The sequence below is a fragment of the Heterodontus francisci genome, chromosome 31 (assembly GCF_036365525.1).
Source record: "Heterodontus francisci isolate sHetFra1 chromosome 31, sHetFra1.hap1, whole genome shotgun sequence".
Lineage (NCBI taxonomy): Eukaryota > Metazoa > Chordata > Chondrichthyes > Heterodontiformes > Heterodontidae > Heterodontus > Heterodontus francisci.
In genome coordinates, this window is record NC_090401.1 from 35,615,224 (window position 1) to 35,636,435 (window position 21,212).

The 21,212-nt window shown below is 43.7% G+C and overlaps 1 protein-coding gene across 3 annotated transcripts in view; it reads right to left on the reverse strand.

Annotated features, from left to right (window-relative positions):
• LOC137347145 (protein argonaute-1) overlaps positions 1 to 14,506 on the reverse strand; it is a 132,869-nt gene extending 118,363 nt beyond the window's left edge. For 2 of the 3 annotated variants that reach the window (XM_068011290.1, XM_068011289.1), the window contains exon 1: positions 14,354 to 14,474. In XM_068011290.1, the coding sequence (XP_067867391.1) occupies positions 14,354 to 14,378 (25 nt within the window). In that variant the 5' untranslated portion in view covers positions 14,379 to 14,474. Of the gene's footprint in view, positions 1 to 14,353 lie in introns of all 3 variants that reach the window. The other variant, XM_068011291.1, reaches the window with a different exon arrangement.
• Positions 14,507 to 21,212: the final 6,706 nt, after the last annotated feature.

The window sequence follows — 21,212 nt, forward strand, 5'->3', positions numbered from 1 at the left end:
ATCCATCCGGAACTCTACACTGCCCTTCCCCCATTGCTGCATCTCGTTATTTCTAGCTGATTCCAGGATTTTCGTCTTCATCCCTCAGACCGTAAATCAACTGTTGATCACTCCGATTAAGGGGCATCCTCCTGACATCAGTACTAACGGTAGCTTTTACTAGTTTGAACCTATGTCAGCTTGCTCTCTACCCACAGATTAATTTATTAGTCTCCCAGATTAACCTTTAACATATAATTTACTACCTTATCTGCAAGGTCACCTTTCATATGCCTTCTCTCTAGTCTTTCCTCAGAACTCAAAACATCAACCAAGTGGTTCATCTCAAGAGCTGCCTCCAATGCTTGAATGTTTCCTTCATTTCTTAGCAAGCAAAATTGGACACACTGCTCAAGGTATGGTCCAATTGCAACACTATATCCTTTGATCACAATTTCCTCTGGCTTGTATTCTATTTTGGCTATTGTAGTTGAATATTTTATTGGCTTTGTTGTTTGCTGCTCTGTACTAGTTTGATATATTGTGCACAAAGTCTACCAAGACATTCTAACTTGTACAGCATGCAGGGTGCATTATGTAAAATATATACAGAATATACCACGAAAGCAACAAATCATGTACATTATTGTTGGTACATATGGACAACCCTAGTAATAGTTCTTAAAACATTATTTTTCTGTATTTACAAAGAAGTGGGATCTAACCTAAATGATTTCACCAATGCCTTGTGGTTAAATGCAGAACACTCTCTGTTGGCACATCGTTTGACCCAAAGTGGGCATAAAACAGAAAAATGCATGATGTGAAAAGGACCTTCGCCCCACTGACATTCATGCTTCTGGTCCCCCAATGCTGCCTTTATAAGATCAAAGTGTATTTTTAACATAGCTGCTTTTGTTTCTACCACCCCGTCTGCCAGATCATTTCAAACGTTTATTATATTGCTGTCCTCTGGTCATAAAACCACAAAAAAGTATGTCACTTTCAAGTGTTTTATATACCTAGTTGCTGAAAGATGTGCCTACTAGGCTAACTCGTCAGTGTAATGCTGAGAAAGTGCAGTCTTTCAGATGAAATGCTAAACCAAGGACTTGCCTGCTTCTCAGATGGGCATAAAGATCCCATGGCACTCCTTGAAGGGCAGAGGAGTCCTGGCCAACATTTATCCCTCAACCAATAGCACTTTGACCATTTAATATAGTCATTTATCTCTTCGCTTTTGATGGGACTTTGTTGTGCACAAATCAGATGCCACATTTTCCAACATTACAAAAAACTTACAACACTTTCATAGTAATTCCTTGACTGTTTTGCACTTTGGGATGGCCTGAAGATGTGGCAGTGCCATGTAGATGCACTCTTCTTTTCATTACTAATGCTGTCAATATTGGATCCTTGTACTTCTCTTACACTGATATTCAATCATTTAGCACAGATATACAAGACTATACTTTCTCAATAACTCACATGGTGCACCATTTTCCACTACTTGAAGAAAAAGAATGCAGCACTTGTCATCACAGTGAAGGGCATCTCTGCAGCCAATGCTGATGCTAAAATGGGGAAACTCTTTTCCAGTCTACATAATTTTTCACGGAGCGCATTTTAGAACCAGTGAACCAGGTGGTTATTATTTGGCCAAATGTTTCTGTGCCTGTTCTTTGCTGAGGCAATCAAAAACCAATCCCATTGCATTACTTTCTCTCTTCACCGCTCCAGAACTTTGGCAAGGGGGGACATGGGCGACAGCCGTTATCCATTTTAAATTCCACACACTACATTTAGCGTAAATCATCTTCTGCAGCTACATGAAAATCAGGTCAATGGCCACTGTACTCAATTCAGGACATCAGAACAGCTTCATGATATCTTTGGAGAGATGCCACTACAATAACATATTTCTGACAAGTAGTTTGGAACCATAAACCTAAAACAAAAAGACAGCCCAACAAGCAATAGTACACAGGTAGTCCCTTTTAAAATGATGTGAACTGAATTTCTAAAATCAGGAAAAAAAAAAGTATCCCAAGCAGTGGCAATTGTATAATTATAACCAACGCTCACACTGCCTTTCAGACAAAACATGAACACCTAAATTTGAAACCACTTTTTTCTTCCAAAAGTGTGCAGAACTTCTCTCAAGGAAGTCAGCAACTGTATGCAACAGTGAAGTCCCAACTTCGATCTGCGCTATATTCCAGTTTAGGTGCACGACAATTGGACTCAGCGCTCTGGTGTTATCCAGTGACCTTTGCTGGAACTGTGCATGCTGACCTTGGATGAGGCCAGAATTGGGTGCATGCGTGATACCCTGCTGGCAGTCACACAAGGCTCACAAATGAACAGTCACAATGTATCCAAAAGGTATCCATGCCTGTGGACCCTATTTTACTACACTATCAATACCTTCAGAGTAAACTGGCAGGAGAAAAAGGGCGTTCTTCTTCCCAGTCTCTATTCTTTTGGGCCTCCTTATCTCGAGAGACAATGGATACGCGCCTGGAGGTGGTCAGTGGTTTGTGAAGCAGCGCCTGGAGTGGCTATAAAGGCCAATTCTGGAGTAACAGGCTCTTCCACAGGTGCTGCAGAGAAATTTGTTTGTTGGGGCTGTTGCACAGTTGGCTCTCCCCTTGCGCCTCTGTCTTTTTTCCTGCCAACTACTAAGTCTCTTCGACTCGCCACAATTTAGCCCTGTCTTTATGGCTGCCCGCCAGCTCTGGCGAATGCTGGCAACTGACTCCCACGACTTGTGATCAATGTCACACGATTTCATGTCGCGTTTGCAGACGTCTTTATAACGGAGACATGGACGGCCGGTGGGTCTGATACCAGTGGCGAGCTCGCTGTACAATGTGTCTTTGGGGATCCTGCCATCTTCCATGCGGCTCACATGGCCAAGCCATCTCAAGCGCCGCTGACTCAGTAGTGTGTATAAGCTGGGGATGTTGGCCGCTTCAAGGACTTCTGTGTTGGAGATATAGTCCTGCCACCTGATGCCAAGTATTCTCCGAAGGCAGCGAAGATGGAATGAATTGAGACGTCGCTCTTGGCTGGCATACGTTGTCCAGGCCTCGCTGCCGTAGAGCAAGGTACTGAGGACACAGGCCTGATACACTCGGACTTTTGTGTTCCGTGTCAGTGCGCCATTTTCCCACACTCTCTTGGCCAGTCTGAACATAGCAGTGGAAGCCTTACCCATGCGCTTGTTGATTTCTGCATCTAGAGACAGGTTACTGGTGATAGTTGAGCCTAGGTAGGTGAACTCTTGAACCACTTCCAGAGCGTGGTCGCCAATATTGATGGATGGAGCATTTCTGACATCCTGCCCCATGATGTTCGTTTTCTTGAGGCTGATGGTTAGGCCAAATTCATTGCAGGCAGACGCAAACCTGTCGATGAGACTCTGCAGGCATTCTTCAGTGTGAGATGTTAAAGCAGCATCGTCAGCAAAGAGGAGTTCTCTGATGAGGACTTTCCGTACTTTGGACTTCGCTCTTAGACGGGCAAGGTTGAACAACCTGCCCCCTGATCTTGTGTGGAGGAAAATTCCTTCTTCAGAGGATTTGAACGCATGTGAAAGCAGCAGGGAGAAGAAAATCCCAAAAAGTGTGGGTGCGAGAACACAGCCCTGTTTCACACCACTCAGGATAGGAAAGGGCTCTGATGAGCAGCCACCATGTTGAATTGTGCCTTTCATATTGTCATGGAATGAGGTGATGATACTTAGTAGCTTTGGTGGACATCCGATCTTTTCTAGTAGTCTGAAGAGACCACGTCTGCTGACGAGGTCAAAGGCTTTGGTGAGATCAATGAAAGCAATGTAGAGGGGCATCTGCTGTTCACGGCATTTCTCCTGTATCTGACGAAGGGAGAACAGCATGTCAATAGTCGATCTCTCTGCACGAAAGCCACACTGTGCCTCAGGGTAGACGCGCTCGGCCAGCTTCTGGAGCCTGTTCAGAGCGACTCGAGCAAAGACTTTCCCCACTATGCTGAGCAGGGAGATTCCACGGTAGTTGTTGCAGTCACCGCGGTCACCTTTGTTTTTATAGAGGGTAATGATGTTGGCATCGCGCATGTCCTGGGGTACTGCTCCCTCGTCCCAGCACAGGCATAGCAGTTCATGTAGTGCTGAGAGTATAGCAGGCTTGGCACTCTTGATTATTTCAGGGGTAATGCTGTCCTTCCCAGGGGCTTTTCCGCTGGCTAGGGAATCAATGGCATCACTGAGTTCCGATTTGGTTGGCTGTATGTCCAGCTCATCCATGACTGGTAGAGGCTGGGCTGCATTGAGGGCAGTCTCAGTGACAGCATTCTCCCTGGAGTACAGTTCTAGGTAGTGCTCAACCCAGCGGTCCATCTGTTTGCGTTGGTCAGTGATTATGTCCCCCGATTTAGATTTGAGGGGGGTGATCTTCTTGATGGTTGGCCCAAGAGCTCTCTTCATGCCATCATACATTCCTCTGATGTTTCCGGTGTCTGAGGCCAGCTGAATATGACTGCATAGGTGTTGCCAGTAGTCGTTTGCGCAACGCCTAGCTGTTCTTTGTGCAGTACTTCTGGCTGCTTTAAGTGCTGCGGATGTTAAATCGCTGGGGGCTTTCTTGTAGTTCAAAAGTGCAATGCGCTTAGCGGCTATGACAGGTTCCAGCTCTTCATTATGAGATTGAAACCAGTCTGCATTTCTCTTCGCACTTTTGCCGTAGGTGGTCAAAGCTGACTCATAGATGGCGTCTCTGATGTGGGCCCACTTGGTCTCAGCATCCCCTGTGGGAGTGTTTTGAAGGGCTGTTACAAGTGAATTTAGAAATTTTTGTAACAGCTGTGGGTGAGAAATTCTGCTCGTGTTGATGCGCGGGTGGCCCTTCTGCTTGGAATGATGCAACTTCTTTGGTCTGAGTCTAACCTTGCTGCACACCAGGGAGTGGTCGGTGTCGCAGTCCGCACTGTGGAAGCTGCGTGTGATTTGAACACTGTTTAAGGCGGCTCGCCTTGTGACAATGAGGTCTAGCTGGTGCCAACGACGTGATCTTGGGTGCCTCCATGAAACCTGGTGACAGGGTTTAGTGTGAAAGAACGAGTTGGTGATGCAGAGGTTATGATAGGTACACAACTCAAGCAGTCTCTGCCCGTTCTCATTCATCCTTCCAACGCCATAGCGCCCAAGGCAGGAGGGCCATGAGTCATGGTCGGCCCCAACCCTGGCATTAAAGTCCCCCAGCAGGAATAGGTGTTCTGTGTTGGGGATGCTGCTAATGATGTTATGGAGTTGTTCATAGAACTGGTCTTTAGCTTCAGGTGCGGAACAGAGTGTTGGAGCATAGATGCTGAGTAGGTGTACTGGACCAGAGGTGGTGAGCAGTCGGATGGACAGTATGCGTTCCGAGCCATTTGAGGGAGGCTCTATCATGCTGAGCAAGGAGTTTCTGATGGCGAAGCCCACTCCATGCTGTCTTGGTTCTTCAGGATCCCTGCCCTGCCAGAAGAAGGTGTAGTCTTGCTCTGCTAGAGAGCCACTCGCGGGGAGGCGAGTCTCCTGAAGTGCTGCAATGTCCACATTGAGTCTACTGAGCTCGTTGTTAATGATGGCGGTCTTCCAAGAATCGTTGATTTGTGTAAGGTCTTCCGACAGGCCAGGACACATAGTTCTGACGTTCCAGCTTGCAAAGCGAAGGGCTGGTACCTTCTTTCCTTTTTTCATGTTGTTTGGTGCGGTGTATCAGTCCACCTTTCGGGCAATGACCCTGAGCTCCAAGCACCCATTGAAGCAGGCAGACTGTGGCGGGACAGAACCTTATTGACCGGGGGCTGCCCGGTTCTTCTTCCCAGTCTCTATTATACCCCTCAAAAATACACTATTCCTTACTGCAGATGATGACCCTTTTAAATTGGCTTTTAAGTGCACAAAAAAAAGTCCATGGTAACACACCCTTCTTCACTCCCTTGTCTGCCTTTAACCTGAATTAGTATGGCCAGGAACTCAACATCCTGAAAACTGCATGTGTGAAATTGCATATGTAAACTTGCATCATGCAACAGCACAACATAAGCAGTGTGCTAAATTGGTGTAGAATATGCTACAAATCACAACATGCTCTTGCCATAGACATGAATAAAAAGAATTGCTACAATTAAAATGAATTTACTAGCACTCAGAAAATTTCAGTCTCTAGTTAGTAAATGTAGTACTGCTAGATGAACAATTCTCCCAGTCTATTATTTAGTATCCTGGTTACAATTTTATACTGTCTTACCCAAGTTTCAAATTTTCCCCCAAAAATGATTAGTCTCAATGGCAAACAAGCAAAGAGAATAGATATACAATTGTCATTTATATAGCATCCATAACACAATCACATCCCAAGACACCGAAGAGTCACAATGAAAAACAATATAAAGCCAAAAAAGGGAAGATTATGAGTGGCGACCAAAGGAATGCTCAAGACTTGAATTATAAAAAGCCATTTAAAAAAGGAGGAAAAGGAAGCAGAAAGGTAGACGAGTATTGGGAAGGAATTCCAGGTTTGGGGTCTAAATTTGAGGCATTGAGGGTCCAACAGTGACAGAGAGTACAGGGATGATGGTCAAGTGGGACTTGATGTGGGCAAGCTTCGGGATAAGATTAGATTAGATTAGAGATACAGCACTGAAACAGGCCCTTCGGCCCACCGAGTCTGTGCCGACCATCAACCACCCATTTTATACTAATGCTACACTAATCCCATATTCCCAACAAACATCCCCACCTGTCCCTATATTTCCCTACCACCTACCTATACTAGTGACAATTTATAATGGCCAATTTACCTATCAACCTGCAAGTCTTTTGGCTTGTGGGAGGAAACCGGAGCACCCGGAGAAAACCCACGCAGACACAGGGAGAACTTGCAAACTCCACACAGGCAGTACCCGGAATCGAACCCGGGTCCCTGGAGCTGTGAGGCTGCGGTGCTAACCACTGCGCCACTGTGCCGCCCCAATTGAAGTTTATTGAGGCTGAATGAGCACTCGAGTAACTGAGTCTTGAGGTGACAAAGGCATGAATGAGCGTTTCAGTCAAAGATGGGCACATCTAGGGGCAGAGGGGAGCAATATAACGGAAATGAAAGTAGTCAGTGTTTAGGATGAAGAGGATATAGGGTTGGAAACTCAGTCCGGGGGTTGAACAGGCCACATTTACAAAGTTAACAAAGAGTGTTGACAGTGGTCAATTGGTTTTCTCAATGTTTAGCTGGAGGAAATGACAGGACATCCAAGACAGTAGTAGCAATCCAGAGATGTGGACTAATAATTCAGAGAAAGTTATTCAAACCAAAAAAAAGAGTTTGAAAATCTGAATTCAGTAACACTACTCATCAAAAATGATGCTGCTGCTGGATTGTCGTTAATAACACACCTGGTTCAGAGACGCCCTTTAAAAGAAACCGGTTGTCAATATCTAGTCTGTCCGATATGTGACTTCAGTCCCACAACATGGTTGACTTTTAATTGCCCTCTGAGTTAGCCTAACAAGGCACTAAGTGGTATCAACTTTCTACAAAGACTCAGCAGCATATAGAAGAGCAAGAGGAATTGGTCAGGGATACAGCCTCAAGGGCCATTTGTTAGAGACGCTACAATCAGATAGGCAAGAGTGGAACTGAAAGAGCAATGTGAGCATTGAAGCTGGCGGGGGGGGGGTAATGTACAACGGTCACAGAGAACACTGTTCATGATTTTAGTTTAGGAGGGGTGGAAATCTAATCAAAGAGATTCAAACAGGGAGCTGTTGGAGAGTTGGGCACATATTTAGGAGCTATCATGTTCAAGCACACTGGAAGCTGTGTGTAAAGAGCAGATCTTCTGTTAATGCTGGGTATACTTCATGAGTTGAAGAATGTCACTTTGATAACTATTGACAATTTTTTTTAAAAGTTAAAAGGAAGTGGAGGAAGTTCTTATCTTGCATCTCTGCAGAATTTCATTCCATATATATATATATATATATATATATATATATATATTACAGCTAGCATTTTGATTCCAGCCACAGGCAGCTGAGGCACATCAGGGAAGCTCTATGGCTAGAATGATAAAAGTTGTGAATATACAGCCATTTCAAATGTCACAAGATAAACAGCAAGCATAAAACAGGTCATCATCAACCAGAATGGCACTGAAGGTCCTACTCTTGGCCTCCACGTCACCAGGCTGCAAGGTTGGAGAAACAGGAGTTAACATATTCACAAAAAAAAGCACAAATGGTGAATTTCAACAAGACTTTACAAATGATTTGGTCCGAGTGAGTGATTCAGTAAGTATTGAAACCAACCGGATAGCTAACAACTCCTGCTGGAAGTGTGCACATGTGGGCATCTGGTGAGTACAGGAGCAGTCTCACCGTCAAACAGCCTGCTGCCTAAGCTGACACATGAAAAATGGACACCTGTGTAAGCAACTGAACGTTGCCCATGGAAATACACCCAAGAGTAATCATCAAAATTACAGACCTTTATTCATTTCAAAATGTTTCTATTTTACTGGGATAAAAGTTGTCCTAATTATTTAGCTGATTGTTAGTTAGCCAACAAACCAGCATGAATTTACCATATTACAAAAGGATCTTAAATGACACATTAAAACAACCACATAAAAACCTTGCCGCATTGCTTACAGTTTTTCCCCGTAGAAACTCCAGGAAGAATTTCTCAGCCAGAGAATTACAGCACAAACTTTTAATGCATCGGTGCTGATTCTGACAGGTCATGCTGCACTTGTGTACAGTAGGGGTAGTAACTTTAGATGAGTTAAATATATGTAAAATTAGACGTGAGGCTTACAGGACACCATCACTAGTCCTCTGGGATCTCAAAAGTTATTAAATGGCAAAGTTCCAATATATATTTTCTTATAGAAATGACATTTAATTAGATACCATGTTTTGAGCATCCATGTAGTATTCACTCAGTTTTTTTAAAAAAAAAGATGATTTTTTCTTTTATTAAAAAGTGGGAGTTTAGGGTACACTGAAAAAACAAAATCTATTCCAATGCAAATAAATTATTCACCAAAAAAAAAAGCACAAATGGTGAATTTCAACAAGACCATACCTTTACAAGTGATTTGGTCGGAGTGAGTGATTCAATAAGCATTGAAACCAGCCGGATTTGAGAAAACATTCATGTTTACAAACTAAAGGGAGTGCAAATAGAAAACTATAGCAAAAATATTTTATGCTTTATCGACTGAAGGCATTGAGCATTAATCCTAAAATGTGATTAAAATTTACACATCCTTAGCAGACACATTAAGCTGTTTTCAATATAGATTTTCATCAACTCAGTGGTTTAAATTTCAAAGATTTGGGAAGAACGATGCCATTTCCCATAACCACCTCACCAATGAATTGAATGTTGTGCATAACAATGGCTGCTTGAATTCTACAGTTAAGAACATCTAACGAAAGTTGATTCCGTAGCATTTATTTTTGTGACTCTACTGGCATAAAACCTGAAAAACAAAAAGCTGTAGATGCTGAAAATCAGAACCAAAAACAGAAACTGCTGGACACTCAGCAGGTCAGGCAGCAATTAGGTTCAATTCAGTACAATCCTCCACATACATAAAGTATGTTTCTACTTGTCAACACCAAGCACTCTCAAGTCAGGTAATTATCATAATATAAAACTCCAGCTACTCTGTCCCAACAATGAGCTTTAACCAAACCTCATGTACCAGACACCAATAGGAAACTTCCATTTGCTGCACCATACATCCCGGTGGGTATCAATGAAAGATTAATTTTCAACAAATTACAGTTGTTTTATGCGGTGAGCTTGCATGAAATAGGATGAAGCAAAACAATTCAAACCCATTTCAATTAGAGCAGCTGCAGTCGGCAGCTAGACTGCATTTCCACTTATAGTACACATGTTCCGTTCATGGAACTCATTCGAATTACGCTGAGGTAAACTTGCGTCTCCTCAAGGTAGGTTTAATAGCCAACTTCAGAACGATATTAAATTCAACTAATAAAGTTATACATCCACATGATCAAAAGACTGAATATTTTCATGTGTATCTGCATCTACTATAAGTACAAATGACAAAAAAAAAGGAACCTTGCATTTATACATAAGTGCCTTTTACATCCACAGGATGTGCCAAAGGACTTCAGTCAATTCATAGAATTAGAATAGTATAGTACAGAATGAGGCCATTCAGCCCATCAAGTTTGCACAAGCTCTTTCCAACAGTAATCCAGTTAGTCCCACTTCCCCGCTCTGTCCCCAAATTCCTGCAATTATTTTCTCCTTCAAGTATTTATCCAATTACCTTTTTGAAGGCTACTATTGAATCTGTATCCAGCAAGCTATCAGGCAGTGCATTCTAATCCTACTTTCGCCTTTCACCTTAAATCTGCGCCCTTTAATTATTGACCTTCAGCCACTGGCTAGTTTCCCTTTACTTACTCTATCAAAACCATTCATGACACCTCTATTAAATCTCCTCTTTATTTATTTAGAGATACAGCACTGAAACAGGCCCTTCGGCCCACCAAGTCTGTGCTGACCAACAACCACCCGTTTATACTAATCCTACATTAACCCCAAATTCCCTACCACATCCGCACCATTCTCCAACCACCTACCTACACTAGGGGCAATTTACAATGGCCAATTTACCTATCAACCTGCAAGTCTTTGGCTGTGGGAGGAAACCGGAGCACCCGGCGGAAACCCACACGGTCACAGGGAGAACTTGCAAACTCCGCACAGGCAGTACCCAGAACTGAACCCGAGTCGCTGGAGCTGAGAGGCTGCAGTGCTAACCACTGCGCCGCCCTCTTAGACGGAACAGCCCCAGCTTCTCCAGTCGAACCATGTAACTGTAATCCCTCATCCCTGGAACTATTCTAGTAAATATTTTCTGCTCCCTCTCCAAAGCCTTCACATCCTTTCTGAAGTGTGGTGCCCAGAATTGGGCACAATACAGCAGCTGGAGTTGAACGAGGAACAGGAGCAGGCCATTTCGCCCAATGAGATCATGGCTAATTTGCGACCCAACTCTGTACACCCACCTTTGCCTCAAATCCCTTAGCACCATTGTTTAACAAAAATCTATCAATCTCAGATTTGAAATTAACAATTGATCCAGCATCAACTGCCTTTGCAGAAGCAAGTTTCAAACTTCTACTGCCCTCTGCGCGTAGGTGTTTTGTAATTTCCCAAAAGGTCTGGCTCTAACTTTTAGACCATGTCCCCTAGTCCTAGACTCCCGACCAAGCAGAAATAGTTCCTTTCCAGCTACCCTATGCCTTGAAAACTTGAATCATATCACACCTTAACCTTCTAATTTCCAGGGAATACAAACCTAGTTTGTGTGATATCTACTCATAGTTTAACCCCTAGAGTTCAGGTACCATTTTGGTAAATCTACATTGTACTCCCTTCAAGCCCAATATATCCTTGTTCAGATGTGGTGCCCAGAACTGCTTACAGTATTCCAGGTGTGGTCTAAACAGGCTGCAACATGGCTTCTACCCTAATGTTTTATGTAGCCAGTTAATAACTGTTGATGTTTAAGTCACAGCTGTAACATAGTTACAAATTGCACAAGAATAGGAATCAGATAAATGATCAAATAATCTTGTCTGGTGATGTTGAGGGAGATTGGCAGGGATACCAGAATAACTCTCCTGCTCCTCTTCAATAGTGCCATGGGAATCTTTTACATCTTCCTCAGATGGCAGACATGGCTTCAGCTTAACATCTCATCCAAAAGACAGCACTTTTGATATGATGAGCTCTCCTTCTGCACTGTAACAATTCTGGGATTCTGTGAAGGTACAATATTCTCCTGTGCTGCACAGAAGTGCTGGCCTGGGTTACATGTTCTCAAGTCTCTGCAGCCTCTGATGCAGATGCAACAGTACCATTATTGAAGCAAGGATGTTCCAAAGCACTTCACAGCCAAATAATTCCTTTTAAAGTGTTGCTACTAAAGCAAACAAAGCAGCCAACTTGCACACATTAAAAGGTGCCACAATGAGCAATGGGGATATATTCCCTCTATTTCTTTTGCCCAAAACTTTCAATCTGTGTCCCCTAGTCCTATTACCATTTGATAATGGTAACAGTTTTTCCTTGTCTAACTTATTTAAGTCTGTCATGATCTTGTACACTGCAATTAAATTTCCCCTCAATCTCCTTTGTTCTAAGAACAACAAATCCAGCTTTTCCAACCTAACCTTGTAATTAAAATCCTCCATCTCTGAAACCATTCTGGTAAATCTCCTTTGCACTCTCTCAAGGATCCTCACTCACATCCTTCTCGAGTGTAGTGGCCAAAACTGGACGCAATACACCAGCTGGGGCCTAACCAGAGCACCACAAAGTATATGAACCTTTATAAAAGGTCTGGTTAGGCCCCAGCTGATGTATTGCATCCAGTTTTAGCCACTATACTTCATATAAAACTTCACTGCTTTTGTACTCAATGCCTCTATTTATGAAGCCCATGATCCCATATGCTTCACTAACCACTCTCAATATGTCCTGCCACCTTCAAAAATCTATGCATATGCATCCCCAGGTCCCTCTGTTCCTGCACACTCTTTAGAACTGTGCCATTAAGCATATTTTGCCTCTCACTATTCCTTCTACCAAAATACATCACCTTACACTTGTCAATATTAAATTCCATCTGCCACCTCTCTGCCCATTCTGCTAGCCTATCTTTGTCCTGTTGCAAGCGGTTCATACCCTCACTGTTTGCCTCACCTCCATGTTTGGTGTCATCAGCAAATTTTGAGATTCTACACTGTATTCCAAAATCCAAGTCATTTATATGGCAAAAAAATGGGTTCCCAGCACGGACCCTTAGGAAATAAAACTGTCTACCATCTTCCGGTCTGAAAAGCAAACATTTACTACGACTCGCTGTTTTCTGTCCTTGAGCCAATTTTTTATCCAGTTGGACACTGGCTCTCCTATTCCAGGAGCCCCAATTTTGTGAAACAGCCTTTTATGTGGTACTTTATCAAATGCTTTCTTAAAATCCATATAGACATCATCCACTGCATTCCATTCATTAACCTTCTCTGTTACTTCATCAAAAAATTCAATCAGATTAGTCAAGCATGATCTGCTTCTTACAAATCCATGCTGGCCATCCTTAATTAACTCGAACCACTCCAAGTGTCCGTTGATATTTTCCCTGTTTATTGTTTCTAAAACCTTATCCACCACTGATGTTAAGCTAATTGGCCTTACGCCCTTTCTTGAATAAGTGTTACATTTGCCACACTCCAATCCTCTGGCACATCCCCTGTATCCGGGGAAGTTTGGAAGATTATGGCAAGCACTATCTGCTGGACACAAAATACTCACCAATATCTTGTACCTACAGGGTAAATGTTCATTATCTATACTCACACAATCGTAGGATAAATACAGATAAGAACGGCACGCTTGCTTTCTCCCCCCACCCCAATAAGAAGTTATCTCACTCTTAAATGACAAGACAGTTTTATCCACTAACCTACCCAAAAGTAGTGTTTATTACTCTTTGAAGAACCTCTTCCAGACAAGTCCATTTTACACCAGACTGATGCCCTATTATCATGCGTAACCAGAATTAGGTTTTCTGTATTGTTTAATTTGTGTACTTTCGCAAAAGATCCTCTTCAGTCACTTTATTTCAAGGTCAAAGCATCCCAGTTCCTTTTCATCTATACCTAAATCCTTAGATCCTTGGGACCAATATCTTGGCTTTTCTCTGCACCCACTTAATGGCTTGAATATTTCTCTTTGTTAATGACCAAAACTTGTCTCAGTACTCAACATGCAGACTGACCAGAGTGCCATATATACAGTTTCAGCAATACATCTTGTGACATATACTCCGCCAATGTAGTAATATAGCACCGTATCTGATTTCTTTTTGGTTCATATTATTCTAAAGGTTCCTATCCAGTACTTCATCGCTTTGCACTTTATTTTCCCACATGATACTTTCCCCCCATTAATGAATAAAATGTATGAGCTTGATGGAGTTTTTGCAGTCTACGTTCCAAAAGCAATTTCACCACAACATTGCAGTTCAGCGCAAAGTTTGAATCTGAACCGATTCTGCACGTCCGATTCCAGCGCTGTTCAGGTAAGTAGGTTTCTTCCCCTGTATTGCGCTCATTGAGCGTTGCACTCACATCTTGCTGTGTTGTTTTTAAAATTGCAACTCTTTCTGCTGCTTTGCTCCTGCGGTACTGCCCCACTGCGCATGCTCCCCTCACAGACCCTTATCCGGAGCCCCTCAGCTCACCACAGAAAAAAAAAAACACCAAACAGTCAATTCCCACTTCCCGGCGGCTTACCTGTCGCCGCTGGCCCTGCTTCCATCCCATAGACCTCGTGAGAGAGCGGATTTCCCCGAGTTAAAAGGTTCAAAACCCGCGTCCTCCCCACGGAGAAACTCCACTCCACAACACAACACACACACGCTGACACCGAGCATGCGCCGCCCGGGCATTTGCCTAATGGACCGCCAGTGCGCACGCGCCATGCAAGGGCCGCCTCCACGCTACCCAACGCCCCCAGTGTCAAATAAGGCACCGCCTCCTCCTCCCCCACCACAGACACGCATGCGTCACTCTGCAGCGTCATGACGCATCTGGAGACGGCAGCCACGGAAAGAAAGCAAGCAGCACCGCTTGGTGGCCACTGCAGGAACAGGAGTGAGTGGTTTCCTCTGCAGAGTTCCTTAATGAGGTGGGAGCGGGAATTCGAACAGTCTAGTTCATCTGGAACCGCGGATATGGCACCATAGGTGGCTCAGGTATACGGGAGCACAAAGACCGGCAAAGCAATAGTGATAGGAGATTCCGATAGTTTGGGGGAGAGACAGGCTGCGGCTGCAAAGTGAATCCAGGATGGTCTGTTGCCTTCCTGGTGCCAGGGTCAAGTATGCCACTGAATGGCTGGCAGGGAAGGCGGCAGGGGAGGGTGGGTGCAGTGGGTGAGGGAGGAAGATAAACAGCCAGCAGCTGTGGTCAACAATAGTACCAAAGACAAACGCAGAAAGCGGGATGTGGCCCTGTAGTCAGAATTTTGGGAGCTAGGTAAGAAATTAGCAAGCAGGACCTCAAAAGTCAGAACCTCTAGATTACTCCCAGTACAACATGCAAGTAAGTATAGAAATAGGAAGCTAAAGCAAATGAATGTGTGGCTGGAGAGATGATGCAGGAGGGAGGGCTTTAGATTCCTGGGGCATTAAGACCAGTTCTGGGGAAGATGGAACCTGTACAGGGCAGATGGGCTGCACCTAAACAAAGCCAGGAGGGTTTAAACTAACTTACAAGGGGTGTGGGAACCAGCAGGTAACAGCAGGGAGAAATACCAAGGTGCTGAAAACTGGGAGAGACAGATAGCAGTAGAGTAGGAAATAGTAAATTATGCGGCGGGTTTAGAGTGAGAGAGAAACTAAAAGTCTTACTTAGAGTTACTGTGCACATATGTGAATGCACAGAGTGTGATAAAGATTGGCGAGGAACAGGCGCAGATTGTCATGTGGAAATATGATGGTGTAGCTGTAATATAGACCTAGCTCAAAGAAGGGCAGTAGAGTTAACGTTTCGGGTCAGCGACCCTTCATCACCAGTTCTGCTTCTCTTTCCACAGATGCTGTCAGACCTGCTGAGTGATTCCAGCATTTCTTGTTTTTATTTCAGATTTCCAGCATCCGCAGTATTTTGCTTTTATCAAAGAAGGGCAGGACTGGGTGCTAAATATTCCTGGATACAAGGTTTTCAGGAAAGATAAGAAAGGAAGGAAAGGTGGGTGTGGTAGTATTTAAAACATGCCCTGCAATGTTCATCAAGAAAAGTCAGAACCTGCCAGAAAACCTGAGTCTGTTGGGAAATGGCTGTTCCTGAAGTCAGCGGCTGTCACCTGTTAAACTGACAAAGATTTTTTTTTTTTTAAAACTGACTTTTGAAAGAACTTAAGAGTGTTCCACTTAAGAGTGGCCCACTTAAGAGTGGCTACAAGAGCAGGTCAGAGGCTAGGAATCCTGTGGCGAGTAACTCACCTCCTGACTCCTCAAAGCCTGTTCACCATCTACAAGGCACAAGTCAGGAGTGTGATGGAATACTCTCCACTTGCCTGGATGGGTGCAGCTCCAACAACACTCAAGAAGCTCGACACCATCCAGGACAAAGCAGCCTGCTTGATTGGTACCCCATCTACAAACATTCACTCCCTCCACCACCGACACAGTGGCAGCAGTGTGTACCATTTACAAGATGCACTGCAGCAACGCACCAAGGCTCCTTAGACAGCACCTTCCAAACCCGCAACCTCTACCAACTGGAAGGACAAGGGCAGCAAATGCATGGGAACACCACCACCTGAAAGTTCCCCTCCAAGTCACACACCATCCTGACTTGGAACTATATCACTGTTCCTTCACTGTCGCTGGGTCAAAATGCTGGAACTCCCTTCCTAACAGCACTGTGGGTGTACCTACCCCACATGGACTGCAGCGGTTCAAGAAGGCAGCTCACCACCACCTTCTCAAGGGCAATTAGGGATGGGCCATAAATGCTGGCCTAGCCAGTGATGCCGCATCCCATGAATGAATAAAAAAAACTCTATGCAACCTGTGAAACTGACAGTGCAATAGTTTAAAAGCTGGTTCTGACAAAGGGAAATCTCTCATCTCCTGTCACGGTGAGGATGAGGAATGGCCCCAGGAACAGTTTCAATCCGCAGGCCGGATGGAAACATTTGGCGGGCCTGATCCTGACCCGCGGGCTGTATGTTGGACAACCCTGGTTTAAACTAACTTAGCAGGGAGCTGGGAACCAGGAAGTAGCATTGGGCGGCACAGTGGCGCAGTGGTTAGCACCGCAGCCTCACAGCTCCAGCGACCCAGATTCAATTCTGGGTACTGCCTGTGTGGAGTTTGCAAGTTCTCCCTGTGTCTGCGTGGGTTTTCTCTGGGTGCTCCAGTTTCCTCCCACAAGCCAAAAGACTTGCAGGTTGGTAGGTAAATTGGCCATTATAAATTGCCCCTAGTATAGGTAGGTGGTAGGGAAATATAGGGACAGGTGGGGATGTGGTAGGAATATGGGATAAGTGTAGGATTAGTATAAATGGGTGGTTGATGGTCGGCACAGACTCGGTGGGCCGAAGGGCCTGTTTCAGTGCTGTATCTCTAAATAAAGGATAAACAAGGCGCACAAACAATTGGGAGAAGTAGATAGCACTGGAGTACGAAATAGTAAGTTATTAGTTGGGGTCAGACTAAGCGGTAATATGGTCTAAATTAGTTTTACAGTGCATGTATGTAAATGCACAAAACATAGTAAATAAGGTTGGTGAGCTACAGGCACAAATAGCCACATGGGAATATAATTTTGTGATGATAATGGAGACCTGGCACAAAAAGGGCTGTACTTAGCACTAAACATTCCTGGCCAGAAGAAATGAGATTCTGTTGAGGGAGTTTGAGCTAGGCCCAGATTAAAAAGCAGAACCTCAACAGAAAAAAAAAATCTCTGACTTTATATTTGAGCTCTGTGCAAATTGGCATGGGACAGATTAGAGGGTTAAATGTGTGACTACAAGAGTGTTGTGAGAAACAGGGGTTTCAATTCATGAGGCACTGGCACGAGTACTGGGGAAAGAGGGAGTTGTTCCATTGGGACAGACTCTACTTAAAATCAGATTGGGACCAGTGTCCTGGCAAATTGAATAATTAGGATGCTAAGTAGGGCTTTAAAATAATGGTCAGGGGAAGGGTTCAAGCAAAGGTAAATTTACAAATTGCAAGAGAGAGATCAAGGCTGTAGGACACAGTAGGAATTTGGATAAAATAAAATCAGATTGTGTCAGGGAGGGAGAGAGAGTTTAACAAAAGATAACAGATTAGTGACAGTCATCAGGGAAAACACTAAAGTTAAAATTAAAAGGCGCTATATCAGAATGCATGAAGAATTTGTAACAAGATAGATGATTAATGACAGAGATAAATGGCTTTGATCTAGTAGCCACTGAGACATAGTTGCAGGGTGATCAAGGTTGCGAACGAAATATTCCAGGGTACTGACTTTATAGAATCTTGGGAAATTTGTGACACAGAAGGAGGCCATTCAGCCTTTAGTGTTCATTCAGCCGAAAAAAACCGACCTAACCAGTCTAATCCTTTTTTCCAGCTCTTGGTCTGTAATCTTTTAGGTTACAGCAATCCAAATGCTTTTTAAATGCGATGAGGGTTTCTGCCTTTACCACCCTTTCAAGAATCGAGTTCCAGACCCTCACAACCCTCTGTAAAAATATTTCTCAACTCCTCTCTAATCCTTTTACCAAATAGTTTAAATCCATGTCCTTGATTATTGACCCCTCTGCTAATATGTCCATCCTAACCACTTTCTCTAGGTCCCTCAATTTTATACACCTCAATTAAATCTCCCTTCAACCTCTTTTGTTCCAAATAAAACAAACAACCACAACCTATGCAATTTTTCCTTATAGCTAAAATTCTCCTCTGTACCGTCGTGTGATCACAACCTTCCTGTAACATGGTGACCAGAACTGTGCACAGTACTCTAAACGTGGCCTGACTAGTGTTTCATAATGCTAAAAGGTGAGACTTTAATTGTGAGACTTGAAATGTTAACTCTATTTCTCTACAGACACTGCCAGACCAGAGTATTTCTAGCACTTTGTTTGTATTTCAGATTTCCAGCAGCCGCAATATTTTGCTTTTATTTTAGTGTTTCATACAGTTCGAGCATAACCTCCCTGCTCTTGTATTCTATGCCATGGATAATAAAAGGAAAGCATCCTGAATGCCTCCTTACCTACATTTGGCATCTGTGGACTTGTATTTCAAGGTCTTTCTGCTCCTCTACAGTTTATATCCTACCATTTATTATTTATTCCCTTGCCATGTTTGCCACCCTCAAATGTATTACCCCTCACTTCTTGGAATTGAATTCCATTTGCTACTTTTCTGCCCAGTCTATTTTTAATTTCCTGCAGTCTACAGCTTTCTTCCTCACTATCACCCACTCAGCCAATTTTCATATCATCTGCAAACTTATCATGCCGCCTACATATAAATCTAAATCATTGATGTCTACCACAAAAATCAAGTACTGATAGCACTGAGCCCTGTGGAACTTTACTGGAAACAGGCTTCCAGCTACAAAAACACCCATCTATCACTACCATTTGCTTCCTGCCACGGAGTCAATTTTGGATCCACCTTTCTTGGTCTCATGGGCTTTTACCTTTCTGACCAGTCTGCCATATAGGATCTTGTCAAAAGCCTTGCTAAAATCCACATAGGCTGCAAACACACTATCATTGACCTTCCTTACCACCTCAAAAAATTCAATGTAATCAGACACAACCTTCCCTCAACACATCCATGCTGACCGTCCTTGATCTATCTGTGTCTAAGTGACACGTAATACTGTCCATCAGAATTTTTGCCAATAATTTGCCTACCAAGGTTAGACTGGCCTGTAGTGGTTTGGTCTATCCCTTCCTCCCTATTTAAACAATAGTACAATGTTAACAGTCCTCTGGCACCATGCCTTGCAGCCAGAAAAGGATTGGAAAATGATGGTCAGCTCCTCCACTATTTCTTTCCTGGTTACACTTAGCAGCAAAATTCAACCATTTCAACTGGGCCTGGTGATTTATCAAGTTTCAAAGCACCTTGCCGAATGCCTGTGAAACATGGGCAACTTACAGCTACCAGGAAAAGCAGCTCAATAATTTCCATCTTTGCTGTCCGTGGCACATTATGGGTATATCCTAGCAGGACCTCTCAAAGGCAGAGCTCCCAAGTGTATTGGCACTAATCAAACAGAGACAACTTCGGTGGATCAGACACATCCACAGGATGGAAGATGGTCGCATACCAAAGGACTTTTATATGAGGAGGTAGCCGGAGTCAGACGACCAGTGGGGAATCCAAAGCTCTGCTTCAAGCATGCTTGCAAGCGTTACATGAAGGCCCTAAATGTTGGCTGTCACACCTGGGAGTCACTAGCTGGTGAAAGAAGGAAATGGCGACACAACCTGTGGACTGGTGTGCACTACCAGGACGACCAGTTGCTACAGCAGCTTGGCAAAAGTGCCAATGGTTTTTAACACGTCACAGCATCACTTGGCAGCTTCACGTGCAGCACCTGCCTCTAAAGGATTGACCTTCTCACAGCATCAGAAAAGGTGCATCAAGAGAAGACACCCCATCTAAATGGATTGTTTGCTGCATGTTCATCCTCTTTCATAGATGGAAGGATGCCAACCCAAACCGAAGATGCTAAAACCTTGAATATGTCCATTTTCACTATGGTTTATACCATCCAATATTGTACATTTCTCCCCAACTATAATGCCTACATCACCCCCACTTACGAAGACAGACAAAATATTCATCAAGAACCATGCCCACATCTTGCACCTCCACACACAGATTACCATTCTGCTAGTTGTCCCTACTCTTTCCTTAGTTATCCCCTTGCTCTTTATGCATTTATAAAACATCTTCACTTTTTCATTGATTTTACTTGCCAATATTTTTCTCAGACCCTCTCTTTGCTTTCTTAATTTCCTGTTCAATTTTACCCCTATACTTTCCATACTCCTCTAGACTTTCTGCAGCATTGAGCTCTTTGTATCTGATATAGAATCATAGAATGGATACACAGCACCGAAGGTGGTCATTTGGCCTATTGGGTCCATGCGAGCAATTTACTGGTCCCGCCCGTCCTACTATCATTATCTCACTGGTTCCAATTTGCCACATTTTTGCTGGGAAAATGCACACTTGGAATAGACCAGCCGCCCAGAATGATCTCATCTATTTTTTCACTTCCAATTTTCAGACACAATGGTCACAAGTTGCCGGCCACAGACACTGGATTGATGCAAGCTCCAAACACCATATCTTATCCATTGCTGAGACAACTTACTTCTGCAAAGTCACCTTCCTCCAACCCATATCCATGCATGTCATCTCAGACTCAACTTCTTCAATGCTTTCCTCATCAGTATTGAGTTATGCCCCACGTAAACGCCAAATACAATCCTGTACCAAGTCTTACTTAGCCAATATCTCTGTCCTTGAACTCTATTGTGTGTTCATTCCCAACACGCTGAACTCAAAATCCGTGTCTGATTTACAAGTCCCTCCATGGACTCACCCCACCTTACTTC